Source organism: Epinephelus lanceolatus, chromosome 5 (assembly GCF_041903045.1).
Source record: "Epinephelus lanceolatus isolate andai-2023 chromosome 5, ASM4190304v1, whole genome shotgun sequence".
NCBI classification, from domain to species: domain Eukaryota; kingdom Metazoa; phylum Chordata; class Actinopteri; order Perciformes; family Serranidae; genus Epinephelus; species Epinephelus lanceolatus.
Window position 1 is genome coordinate 25,732,539 of NC_135738.1, and position 14,293 is coordinate 25,746,831.

The following is a 14,293-nucleotide window of genomic DNA, read 5'->3' on the forward strand; positions in this document are numbered from 1 at the left end:
TCATACCAGCCTAGCAGGTCCACAGCTGCTTCCTGAAAAATACACTGCAATGCATCCATCTGTAAATCTGTTAAGTCACACATTTAATAATGTTTAAGGTGTCTTAAATCCAGCTATACAATATTTCAATAAAACTTGTAATACTGGTAACTGTTTTTGACTTATTTAACAATTAATTCAACATTCATTTAATGAGTGTACTTGAGAACAGGAAAAATGTTTAATAATACAGATGGTATTAATAATGTATGTGTATATCTACTTTTGAAATAGGCTCTGTACTTGAACATCTGCTCTGCAAATCTGTTTCCGTGAATATCCAGTAAGCACATTTGCACATTCGGAACATGTAATGCAATGTAAGTATATACTTGTAACCATGTCAACATTTGTTAATATGTATTTCTTGTCAATAGGAACTCAAAAATAGGGCTTCGATGAGGATGCAGCTTCATCTTCAGTATTTTCTATTTGCTGTACAGCTGTCTATGTGCTATTCTTTGTGGGTGTGGTGATGCAATTTTACAAAGAGAATGAAGCTTCCTTGTCTTATATTCCCTACATGTCAATATATTACCTACAAGCATACTGTACATAAGATACACTATCATTCACCTTATTTGAATATGTACAGGATGGGTGATTGTTTTACCAAAAGACTTGGTCCTGGACATCCCCTTTGGTAGCGGTATGTGACCTCTCTCAACGCCTGGATGAAGACCGCCATGTAGAGTCATTCCTTGTCTCTCAAACAGTGACTGCAGCACAACAAAACAAAGATATATGAAACACAGTTTTAATGCCTTTAATGCGTCTGAAAACTGTATACAGAATACCAGCAACAAAGCAGGACAAAGAAGTGTACATGTGTGCAGTGTTGCATAGTGCTGTGAAGCCCAGGTGTTTTTGAGTTATGTTATGCGTCAGATTGAGTTTGCATGTAAGCCAGCACAGTGGCATATGCTGTCTGCCAGTGTGCTGTGTGTAGGTGCACTCACACTGATCTCTGCTGGTGTTATTCTCCTGCTGGTAGGCCTTTGTTTGACAGTAGCTGCTCTGTAATCTGCCTCCGAGGGCTGAGAACGCAACATAGACTCCTGGGACGCCAACATTTCATCTAGTCTCTCTGTTGAGAAGGAAATGAGCCACAGCTAAATACTGAGACACAAGACCAGAGAAATGTTGTGCCACATTGTGATTAAAAAAGCATCTCCAAAATGTAGCTATACACTGCAATGTGAGGTCATGCGCTATGGGACTGTATAAAATTGCTGCACTATCTCAAAACAAGTTCATTGTTTCCTCGATGACCACTAGGGAGTGAGCACTCAGAATTAAAAGAGACAGAAAGAGAGGAAAAAAGACAAAAGGCAGAGAAAGAGAGAATCCACATATTTCAAGTGTTCTGCTCTTCACCTCTAAATCAACACTGCTTAACTTGAGACAGCAGTGATAAATCATCTTTATGACGTTCAGAGAGGTGTCAGTTTCTTGCCTCAGACTCACCTCCTCTTCTCCTCCGAGCAGAAGCTTGGTGGGAAAAAGATAGCGTCAGCAGAGGAGGGGAAATGACAAGAACAAGCCAACAGAAGTGACTATTCTAAAAGTTAGGAGACACACCAAGTTTTAATGACAAAGGGAAAGCAGAAATGTGACAGAAAAGGAGGACGAGAGTGTGGAGTTTGCATGCCAGCTATCTGGCACTCACCCAGTTCTTCCAGCTCAGCGGTCATGGACTTAGAGCGTAGTGTCAGGGTGGTACTGGGAGCTCTCTTGGGTGGCGGGGGAGCTGTGGAGAAAAGGCATGGTGTTGAGGATGAGGTTGAGGGGGATGAAGATCCTTTTGGTTTGCGGCTCAGTGCCCTCCTTGCATCCCCCAGACGGCCAGCCCATCCCGTCCTTCCTGCTTTGATCTGGTCAAAATCAGATGAACTGGACGGCTCACACTTAGCCAGGACCTTGTTCAGGCTACGGTTGGAGCCCAGCTTCTTCATGTTTGGCTCTCTGTTGGTCCGATGGCTTGTTAATTTGTCAGATTGTCTCCAAGACTTTCAGTTTTCTAGTCTTTGTGGTGCAAGAATTCCTCTCCACTGAGGAGCCCAGAGGCAGTAAATGTACAGCTCAGTCCACTCTGTAACATCCCCGGCTTTCTGAATCCTCCCATTACACACAGAACAATAGATTTTGTCTGCCACAATAGGCAGAATAAGTAAAATGAGTGTGGCAAGGAGAGGGATAAAGTCCTCCATCTTACTTTTAATATGCTGCCTGTCTGGAATTTAGCAGGTGTGTATCAGACAGAGACGCGCTGACACACCGGCTTACACACACATGCATATCCTCCCACATGCGGGACCACATGCAGATACACAGAGAAAACTCCCTGAGGGAGGACATAATGACGTGTGGGCTGACAGACGAAGAGATGACAGTAAATTCAACAGCTAAGGAAAATGATGCGCTGCAGACTTTATACCCAAAAGCCCATGGGAGCCTCCCAATCCTACTACACACACACAAGGCAACTGGGCTGTTATCGTCCCACTCAAAGCGGTAAAACACATCTAACAAATACAAGCTCCAAATGCAAACGACAGACTTGCAGTTTTCCAAAAAAAGCTTTAAATCAGGTTACAATAAACACTGTAATTAACCAAATTAAAAATAATATGATCATGTATTTAAGCATGCTAAGTCTGCATAAACGGTGAAATGCCATGCAGCTGTAAAGAGATCCCCAAGCCACATACAGCAGCAGTCTCTACATGCTGCAACAAACCCAAGTTTCCTATCAATACCACACAATACAACTAGATCAGCTCACTGTCTCCGAGATCGACAAGCTAGCTCTTAATGCACCACTGTAGAGCGATAGATCTCCAAATCCCACAGATGCCCTAGTGCCTTACTAGAGCCTAACTGTCCTGCTGCCGTCAGCAGCTGCAGATCTGGTGTACATACGCCATCCTGGGTACAGTCCATATCAAACATCTTCATTTCCTCACCAGCCTGCACATTCTGGTACAGTGGCAGGGAGCAGAGGAGACAGAGGAGGACGGAGCAAGTGAGAGGAACAGAGACAGAGTCAGAGGGAGAGAGAGATGCTTTTGCTGTAATGTAATGCTTAATTCAAACATGCAGTGTAGTCACCATGGCAACAGTGGCAGTAGTGAGGCCTCGCATGGTGCAGAGAATGTGTGTTTTGTATGTGTGTTTGCCTGCAAGTCTCTGGGTATGAGTGCGTGTGAGAGTGTGAGAGCATGCGCCTGTGCATTTGTGCAAAGGTGCGGCACAATATGCAGAGTCCCACCAAGTCCCACCGGAGGAGCGGTGCAGTGGGAGAGAGGGTGTTCGACACAGCTTAGGATGTAACAAAAGAAGACATTTTGGAGAAGTTTGAAAGAGGAATGAAGAATCCTGTTCTGAGGTCTGAAACACTAAACACGCTCCATCTTGTCTGCAGCTGTTTGCACTGTTGTCAGCACTTGAATCGATCTGTCCATCTTTTCTTCAATTTACAATAAAGGAATTGCACCAGCTATTGTCTTTACAGTTACCTCGCTCCTTCTATCACCTACTGAATATCTGTGGTCTCAGCAGAGATAAGCAAGCTTTAATGGAGGCAACAGACAATGACTTGAGAACACAAAAAGACAAAAAGGCACTGAGGTAAAGACACACTAAATAAATGCAGTTATGCCTACATGTTTTCATGTAGTTCCAATACATCTACCATAATGGTGCTGTATTGCACCAATGACTTAAAATACTGGGAGTAAGCAAACAAAAATGTTAAAAGAATTAGACAGACATTTTGGGAAATACACTTACTTGCTTTCTTGGTGATGGTTTGATGACAAGATGGATACTTCTCTTATTTTCTCTCGCATAAAGCCTGGAAACAACAGCTAGCCTGTCTGTGTCCAAAGGTAACAAGATCTGCCTACCAGCACCTCTAACGCTCATTAATTAACACTTTCCTCTTTGTTTAATCCGCACAAAAACCAAAGTGTGAAAATGACAATTCGCCCTTTTATGTGGCGGACTATTTCTTGGTCACAACATGTAACTGAGAGTGGAGACCCAGAGTCTCCGCTGGTTGGCTGACAACTTCACAGAGCCAAGAAACAGTCTGGCACATAATCCCCCGTAAAATGGCAAATTGTCATTTTAACACTTCAAATTTTGTATGGATTAAACAAACGAGATATAACGTGTTAATTAGTGAGCTTTAGCCATGCTGGTAGGAGGACACAGCCATACTAACTGTTCCCTTTTGTTTTCAGTCTTTGTGCTAAACTAAGCTAACCAGCCGCCGGCCGTAGCTTTATATTTAACGGATAGAAATGAAAGCAGTATTGATCATCTCATCTAAGCATATTTTCCAAAATGTCAAATTTTTGCTTAAATAAATCATGACAACTGAGTGAACTTAATCCACTGAGAGAGATGGGACATGCGGATCAAAGCTCCAAAAAAAAAAAGGCAGTTAGTGGACCTTGAGTGCAGTTTTTTTTCTTGTCAAAATATGTTAAACTGTATAAACTATCATCAGCCATATCTAGTAAAGATAAAAGCTAGAAGAATGATGGCCAATGTCTAGAGATGAGTTTATTGAAAAGAGACAAGCATAAGGAAAGATACAAAGGGGTGACAGAGAGACAGTGAGACAGATTAAGAGACAGCATAAGGCCCTGAGTAGCAGGATTTAGTTGATATAGTACTGTCCCAATGAAACTAGGTCAAACCCATTTATCACTGTCTCTGTATCTCAATAATTGCAAAGGAGGTGCGCACACTACTCTTCCACACACACACACACACACACACACACACACACCATTGCAGTGTACACAGTCCTGAGGTCATAGTGCCAGGACTGTGTGGGAGCTGAGTAATGGCGAGCTGTGGTTGACATGGAAACCACATGAATTTACAGCAGGCGAACGTAGTAGAAATCACCTTGACAACGGAAACACACATATCTTTTTAAGTCCTCTGTAATATGAAACCAACTTAAACGTTTCCATTACATTACAGCTATAAAATTTATTAGCAAACAACTGAGACATCCTATAGCAAACTATGTGTCATGCTAAAATCCCTAAAGCACACACTATATTTCAATTAAGCCATTACTACATAATTAGGGGAATAAGTTATATTTAAATTACTGTTCATACTAATTTTTATGTTTAATAATAGTTACAAAAAGCACATATATAAAGTGGAATTTTGTGACATTTAACATGAAGAAAATAACATTTTAGAAATGTTATTTATTACATATGAAATGTAATATTTCACATGTGGAAATACGAGTTTAATGTAGAGGAGCTTTTCCTCTGGTCTTTACCTTTCTTGCGAACGACCTCCTCAGACTCCGGTTTGCGCGTGACAGACACCACCTTCATCAGCAGCCTGTTGCCCCCTTGCCGGATCAAGGACACCACCTGTTTATGGCCCACCTTCACTACATTCACCCCGTTTACCTGAGACAAAACAAACACAAAGACAGAGTGAGCCACGTCAACACAAGTGCGACCATTTCCAACAATTCTGCTGACACCAAAGCACCATAGTTACCAAATTCTGGTTAATTAGTTTACACAAAAAGTAAACCCACTCAGAGGAGTTAAAGGGATAGCTTGGATCAATGAATGCTTTGTATAGCTTCATATGTTTGCTGCAAATATTCACAAATATCTACAAACCCATTTTGCTGGCACAGGAGGAAATATGCGTCAGATCCATGAGTGTACCATGTGACTGTGCAGACTGCAGTTATTAGTTTTTTTCTCTGTTCAGGGACATCACCGGTGTGTTCAGTAATGAGACAGATACAGACGGAGAGGAAGCAAGTGAAGAGCTGTCCTTAATTACCTCAATGAGAAAGTCTCCTGTCCTCAGACCGGCCCTCCAGGCCACTCCCTCCACGTCCACAGACTCCAGGTACTGCAGGGCAGGGAATGCTGGGGTGGGGGTGAACTCTTCAATGGGCGTCTCAGCTGAGAAGAAACACAAAAAGTAAACCCACTCAGAGGAGTTAAAGGGATAGCTTGGATCTTTTGAAGTGGGGTTGTATGAGGTACTTATCCATAGTCAGTGTATTACCTACAGCAGATGTTAGTTGGCACACCCCCAGTTTGAAGTCCAACAACAGAGCTAAGCAACACGGCAGCAACAACATGTATTTTAGCCACCTAAAAACATCAATATCAGTTTAAGTGAATGCTATATTTAGATTATTTTCCTTGCTTTACCCTACCATCGGACAGCTATTTCTGATGAGGATGTAAGCAGTTATATTGCTTTCCTCTAAGCCAGACTCCACTGAGGAAAACAACGATTTAACATCACTGAACACAGGAGCTCCTGGTCTACCAAGGCCTCCATCAGTTGGTTTGTTTGACTTATTGTGTGACTTTGGCATTTAAAAGGCTTAGTTTGGATTCACCAAAGTCACACAGTTACACAAACTAACTAACTGAGCGAGGCCGCAGTAGACCAGCAGCTCTAATGTCCAGCAAGCCAAAATCATTGTTTTTGTCAATGAAGTCTGGTGGCTTTGAGGAGAGCATAGATCTGGAACTGGAGATGTTCACGGCTTCCCTATTGAAATGGGCTGTCTGACGGCAATGTAAAGTGATTAAATTATTCTCAATATAGCGCACACTTGAACTAATATTGATGTTTTTAGGTGGCTAAAATATGTTTTGCAGCTGCCCCCGTCCACAGCAGCACATTTCATGTCTGTCGAATCTCCAAGCTGGCAGACATCTACTGTATGTAATACACTATCTATGTATAAGTACCCCATATGACCCCACTTCAAAGAATCAGGACTGTCCCTTTAAGCAAAATCTACGACTTCCTTTGATTCATTTATGCTTTTCTAGCAAATTAGATTGCCAATGATCACAACAAGATCACAAACAGAACATTTATTACATGCTGCAAATAATATTTGGAAAATGTTGGCTGCTGGTTTAAATCTGCTCTATTTTAATTTCCTTGGAGGCTGTGCTACATTTTTAAAAACTTCTCTTATTGCTTTACTAAAGTGATTTAATTAATAAATTTGTACTGTTTAGTTTTATTCCTTGATTAAAGGTCTCTATATTAGTCAGTGATACTAGTAGCCCTGGGTGAATGTGCTACTGTTACCTGCATTATTTTTTGTAGTGGCATACAATCACATGCTTACACGCTTGCACAACAGCATGTATGTCTCAACAAAAAAGACACACACACACACACACACACACACACACATACAGTACACAAGCCCACTTTGTTAAGTGAGTGCGCCACCACAAACTCCATTTAATCTTGGAACGAATCCAACTAAATCACTGACACATGAGAGTTCTCAGAGGACCACTAAGTGAACTGCAGTGTGTTCGTGCATGTGTGTGTGTTTGTGTGTGTGTGTGTTTGAGGGTACTGGGGAGTAAAAGACAGAGTGAGTAAAAGAGAGCGGGGTGAGCCAAGATCCATGGTAGTGAGTGATGGAGCAGTAAAGCACACTCAGACTCCCGGCAAGGTGCCTGAGAGGGGTTGCCATGGTAACCAGCCTGAGCAGGGGTGCTGGCACGTGCATGAGTAAAATGAATTTGTGGCGACAGAGAGGAGTAGAGGGGCGATACCGGTTGAAACGCGGACAGGTTTGAAAGCTATTGTGTGAAAGTATTTTGAGAGGAAAATGGACGGGGAGGATGTGAGGAAGGTGGCAAAAAACAAGAACAGACAGAGCAAAGATGAGAGCAATAGGAGAGGAGGGGAGTGAGGAGTGCGTCTCTACTAAAGCTGAACGCCATGTGTGGAGAACAGATGGGACAGCTAGCCGACAGCTCAGCCAAGGATGACGCCACCAAAGGGGCTACGTGCACTCACTCACACACGCGCGCACGTACGCACACACACAGAGTGCATCTGAGTATACAAGCTGAATGTTGACCAAAGCTGGTCGTGTTGTTGACTCACACACTAACAACACAGACTGAGCTGTACTCCATGACTCAGATCAACAAACTATTTCTCACATCAAAGCTCTCACACATTGAAAACAGGTAGGTAGTGAAAGTGAATGCTTTGGATAAAGTGTGTGCGCACGCGCTTGTGTGTGTCTCACCTTTGGCTCCCCGCAGGACAAAGCCAAACCCCTCATTTTCTTTCTTCTGTAAAACAGCATTCTTCTCCTCTATGATATAGTCACTGTGAAGGAGAGAGCAGAGAGAGAGCAGGTATGAATCCAACACCATCCTCACACACACAAAGAGAGAGGGGCGAGAGGGAGGGCAGGAGAGGAAAGAGGGTTGGTCGGGGGGGTTGACAAGTGGGAGGAGACGGAGGCACACACATATACATTACATATATACACACCTATAATTCCTTTCCTATTAACCAATTAACCAATCATATTAAAAGCCAAGCAAGCAACCACAGCTCAGGATTCTCTGGGATTGTACCAGTATTTTGAGAGAGTGAGAGAGAGAGAGAGAGAGAGAGAGAGAGACACACACACACACACACACACACACACACACACACACTGGTATAGAGAAAAAGAGAATGAGCAGGCGAGAGAGAGAGAGTCCTTGTGATTCTGAAGTATCTGTGGGATAAAACCTAAGAGTGAATCAATCTTCGGGCTGATCCCTCAGATGAGACTGCAGCTGAGGAGGGTGTGGAGAGCTTCTGCTAAAGAAACTGACAGAGATGGCTAAGATGCAATATTATCCCCTGACTAATGATAGAGGGAATAGGAGGAAAAAGTAAGTGAGCACTTCATCACTGCCTGATTTTCCTGAGTGTTAAGGGGTAGAGGCTGTTAGATGGTGTCAACCTGTGCTGCTCTGCACACACTTAAATGCATCCTTTTTTTTTTTCAAGCCACACATCTGTGTCCAAAGCCTGTGAGCCAAAACTGAAGCAGAGTTAGTAAAGCAGTCTTTGCAGCGAAGCGAAAATCAGCATAATGGCTGGACGTGTGCAAAAAAAATATTCAGATAAACCTGCCTTTCTCATCAAACTGATGACAGTAATATGAGTTGTAATGGTTTTAATCTACATATATGATAATGAAAGATGTAGATTAAAAACATTATAAAGGTGGCTTAAATATGCCGCACTTAAAGGTCCAGTGTGTAGGGTTTAGGGGGATATATTGGGCAGAAATAGAATATAATATAATAAGTATTTTTTCTTTAGTGTATATAATCACTTAAAAATAATAGTTTTGTGTTTATTACCTTAGGATGAGCTGTTTATATCTGTACAGGGAGCAGGTCCTCATCTACCGAGATCCCCATGTTGCACTGTAATGTTTCTACAGCTGCCCGCAATGGACAAACCAAACACGGGCTCTAAATAAGGCCATTTGCATTTTCACGTCGGCCACTTTTTGTTAGCAGCCCCTTCGCAAAGAGAGAAATCAGAAAAACACTGATTTTTTAAAATGCAAAACTGCTTCATTCAGTGTTTTTACCGGTTTAAATCACTGAGTCTGTTTGTTTTGGAGAGGAAGAGACCGCCAGAGTAATTTGCCTCACGGTAAAAATCTCTTCAAAGTCTGGAACAGAAAAAATGTGAGCACACATTCAGTTGTTAGAGAAAAAAGGTGAGCACACATTAGCAGGTGTTAGGCTAGGGGCCCGTCTGTGACTTGCCAAAAAGCAAAAGAGAAACACTGATTTGCAACGTGCACTGCTTTATTCAGTGATTTTTACCGGTTTAAATCACCGGGTCTGTTTGTTTTGGAGAGGAAGAGACTGCTGAGGATAATGTGGCTCCCAGTAAAAACCTCCTGAACAATGAACACTGAAGGAATCTCAAGTTGAAGAGGTTTCAGCTGGTTCCTCACTGCTAGATGCCACTAAATCCCCCTTAATCGGACACACTGCTCCTTTAAAGTGTAGACAACTATAACTTAATACTCTAAAACTTAAATTTGATTTGATTGTACACAATTTACAAAAAATTGCAGTATTACTTGTAATCTTCAGTCTTTTCACACCACACTTTGATTACTGTTTACAGCCTGAACACCTTGACAAAAGTTTTGTAGTATATTGTCGAATTTCATTATCATCAGTCATCCTACCTCACAGCTGAGGCAGAAGTAGAGGGCTGGTGTTCAGGTTGCAACTCAGTAGGCGGCTGCAGTCTCCATTAGCTTAGATACACTTCACCCTCTCAGACTTACCAAGGGAACACAGAGCTCCTGCTGCTGGAGCCAGGAGACCCGTAACAAACCTTTCTGCAGGAGGGAGGTCAAAGGTTTGGTTTCATAAAAAGCTATCTATCCACTTTTGCACTTATTGTTATGCACAGAAAGCTGTGTTGGTTAAACATCAGTAAGATGCTTTGTTTTAGTCCAAACCCTTTTATCCGCCACGCTTTCATCTCTGCTCTATGCCCCAAATGCCGCATTAATGCAATAAGCTCACTGTCCTTGTTCAGAATCTCTATCCACCTACATAACTCAATAAAGAAACTCTGATGTAAGATTTGAAATGATAAATGTTTCCTCAAAATAAACCTGTCCTTTGACATTAGTGATTTTAGTATTCCTCAGACTGCAGTGCAGATATCCATCTAAAGGACTGCAACTCAATAAGTTTCTGTCCTACCTGAGCGTTTAGCTGGCATGTGCAACTGGTATTTTTTTCAGACATTCATATGTTGCATCTGACTCTTAAAATGTCAGTCTCATGGCTGTAACCTGCTGTGATTTTGTGCAGAGCTGATTCTTACTATGGCACCTCTGGAAAGCAACAAGAAACTTACCTCATTCTCTATTTGTCAAGTTCACAACTGAACTATGGCACTGTCTGCCTTTTAAAAAAATACTATATACACACCACGCAATGCCTCGACTATCACAGGCTAGTGTGGCTGTGGTTATGCTAATTCCACAAACCTGGAGCTCTGGTAATAGAGATGACATTTAAACCAACTAAAAACCTAGAATGCAAGAACTTGACATTTTATAAAAGGCTGAGAAAGTGGGTGGAAACAATTGTCACTCAGACTAGCGCTGTATCTCAAACTGACACACTGTGGCATTAAAGCCAGAATTTGCATCATAACAAAACCAAACATAGCTTGCTACTTCACTCGCAGCTAACAAATCTGATTTAGAAGAGAGGGAGCACTGACACCCTCTGTGCAATAAATGTCAAACTCTAGACAGGGACGGCAAATAAAGAAGGACGTGAACTAAGAGTAGAGAAATAAAACATTAAATAGATTGAATGAGAACATCCTGGCAGCAAATCACAAAACTGTGCTTGTGCTTGAGTATATACTATGCATGTGTGTGAACAGTGCACATGCTGACAGAAAAAAAACTGGCTATGCAATTTATATGCATGTGCGTTTCACATTTAGAACTGGGTGCACTGGCATCCTTATGCCTTTAGATGGCAGCAGCTTCAAGGTACTCTAAATCCCTCTCACATGGACTCCATTACCCCTGATCAGTAAAGGAAGCACTCTGCGATATGACCACTTTAGTTTGTGCAGCACAGTATACACAAACACAGGGCCTGCATGTTGCAGTAGCAAGCCAGCTCAAGGAAAGAGGCTGTACCTGTATGAGGTGAAGTTGTCGTAGGATCCCACAGTGTAGTGTCTGAACAGTCTCTTAGTGCGGTCCTCCCGTGTCTCTGCAAAACAGATTAAAAGGCTTTTTAATTTAAAATTGATAAATCTGTTCATACTGGGTTGAAATAGTGTATTCAACTTCAAAGTCAATTACTCATTTGGTAATCTATTGTATGTATAAGTACACCTGCTTTTGGTATTACGTAGAGAAGATATTTAAACTGTGAACTCCTGGTTTTGCTTTATCTTTACCAAGGCCTTATACAAAATGTTAAATAGTAGTGCCATCAAACTGTGACTAAATTGCTGTTGTGATTTCATATCAGAGACACATCATTACAAGTTTAAATTCCTAGTGAAGTGTCTTGAAAGCAAGGTCAGCCACATTTGCCAGTGTACAGTGTTCTTGCAGCATTTTGTCACAAAATTGAGTAAAGGAGCTGAATCCCAGGAACGCACTTCTTAAATGTGATTTAGGAAGATTTATTTTATTGGAAAAGATTCACTTCTGCTAGTGACGTTTAACAAATCCATGAAAATCCAAAAATGTCAAGGCTGTTTCTGCCTCAGCTCTTTGCGTGGTAATATAAAAATGTCAGCAAAAAATTTAATTCAGTTAGCACAGAGAGGAATTAAGCTACCACAGAGAAGTAATTATCATTAACATGATTCATTTATCATAACCTACCAGAGTATAATTGTTCCATGGTAATTTTTTGTTTTTGAAACTGTAAAATAATTGCATAATTCTGCCTTGAAAGTCTTTCTTTAAAAGCGGGCAAATGCACAAGAATGGAAACCGTGTTGAGCTCAATTAATATAGTGTGTGTGTGTGCACAGTGTGCATGGTTCCTGTCAGCATGTGGGTGGATTCATCCTGTGGGAGTGCTGATAGAGATCGATGCCCTCTCCCCATCCCAATAATACACACTGCACCTCCACTAAACAGCAATCTGCTGACTACACACCCCGAGAACCTTTCAGGCCACACAGAAACTCTTAATTGGGCAAAGCTGTGAGAGCGAGGGGCGTCCTGGTGGTGATGTGAGACACACGGTGTGAAGCCACGAGTCTGGCTTGTAACCTTGGTCACACGGCTCCCCCTGCTTCTCTGTTTCCTGTCACTTCTACTGTCTGCTATCTAATAAAAGCAATACATCAAGCTGTTTGAGATATCCAGTCTGTATGAGAAAGAAAGAGACATGTAGGGAAAGAGATCAAAGTGAGTGAGCAGACTTGAAGTGGCTGGTATCCTCAGATCCACTTTAGCCTGTCCATCTGACTGTGTGTGTGACTGACAGACTGTCAGCTGAGAACAACTTGAAGCTCTGATAACTGCATCCACTGACACTTGGTAACGGAGCAGAAAGGCAAAAACAATATAAAGGATTTAGCAGTTTGCTCCAAGTTCTGAACCATCATCCTCTGCTCTTCCGCTTTCACCTGCCGTCTCATTTTCTTCATCTGCTGTCCTATTAAAATCTTGTTTACTTGTGCTGTGTTCCTTATTCTTCTAGAGTGCCACTGTGCGAATCTCAATCTCTCTGATTCTTACACATTCATTTGTTTCAGCATGATTGCGAATGCGTGGCTTTCCTCATCCCTCACTACACATGCCTTGGTCATGTGTAGTGTTTTAATGAAAGCAGCCTACATTACAAGACCGAGCTCTGCCTGTTTGATATCAAGGCCCATCTCTTCCCAGAGAACCACAGTGAATTGGTCAGTGTGTCACCGCCATGGTCACTGGTTTCAACGTTATGTGTTTGACTTGTGTTTTTTAGCTGCAAAGAAAATTCTCACCTAAAACATTTTTTCATGGTCATAAAAAAAAACTTTTGCCGATCTAATTGCCCTTTTTTGAACTATTGTTAGATGTTTATTTTTGACAGACATGCTCAGATATTTGCAGTGCAGCCACAAACAAGCGTGACAGATATTTGCTATTATCAAGTTTTGGGTTCACTCCATCAGGATGAGAAAACGTGATTCTTTCTGGAGTCATAATTTTGCTGCAGTGATCAATAATACAGAGAGTAATTCGGCTTGAAAAAGCAAAAGAGACACCGGTTTCTCCAATAGCAGCATTTGCATTCAAGGGCTATGTGTCTTATATTTTCCATACTGAAACCACTCTGTTTTGTTCTTACTAAGCTATCGATCACTGCTCTCTCCACCCACACAAAAAACCCACAGCTGAACGCAACAAGTTCTCAAGAGGGTGGACAAAAGTCATTCTGGAAAATATGTGTCAGAACAAATTGTGAAATCTGGATTGTTTATTTCAGGATTTCCTCAGCATTGATCTCTTTGGATGAGGATGTAGTTGAGAAGAGGACATCTTCCTTTTGGCACCCACCTCCCTGGACTTGGTTTATAGGTGTGTTGGAAAACTGCCGAGGCAATGATGTTATAGCAACTTTGTAAGCAGCAGATAAGTGGTGTCACCATCCCTTTCCTCCAATCAGACCCTGTTTCTTTAGCCCTCTCTGCTGCCAAAAGGAAGCCCTGTGAATTGTTTTTAATTTGCTCCGACATCTTACAACTTGGCTGCCTGGGTCCAGACTTTTGGATCCACCCACTCCACTAAGGAAACGGAGTGTAACAAGTTCACAATTCCATCTGGAATCAGGCAAACAACCTGGATGACTAAGACGACCATACAAAGACATGAAATGTGAGA

General features: G+C 41.9%; 1 protein-coding gene across 3 annotated transcripts in view; it reads right to left on the reverse strand.

Moving 5' to 3' along the window:
- Nucleotides 1–14,293, reverse strand: part of shank3a (SH3 and multiple ankyrin repeat domains 3a) — a 284,296-nt gene that overhangs the window by 14,700 nt on the left and 255,303 nt on the right. For 2 of the 3 annotated variants that reach the window (XM_078167968.1, XM_078167970.1), the window contains 8 exons: nt 11,597–11,672; nt 8,135–8,217; nt 5,884–6,008; nt 5,357–5,492; nt 1,709–1,789; nt 1,507–1,530; nt 999–1,126; nt 653–758 (listed from right to left, as the gene is read on the reverse strand). In XM_078167968.1, the coding sequence (XP_078024094.1) occupies nt 653–758; nt 999–1,126; nt 1,507–1,530; nt 1,709–1,789; nt 5,357–5,492; nt 5,884–6,008; nt 8,135–8,217; nt 11,597–11,672 (759 nt within the window). The remainder of the gene's footprint in view (nt 1–652; nt 759–998; nt 1,127–1,506; nt 1,531–1,708; nt 1,790–5,356; nt 5,493–5,883; nt 6,009–8,134; nt 8,218–11,596; nt 11,673–14,293) is intronic. The other variant, XM_078167969.1, reaches the window with a different exon arrangement.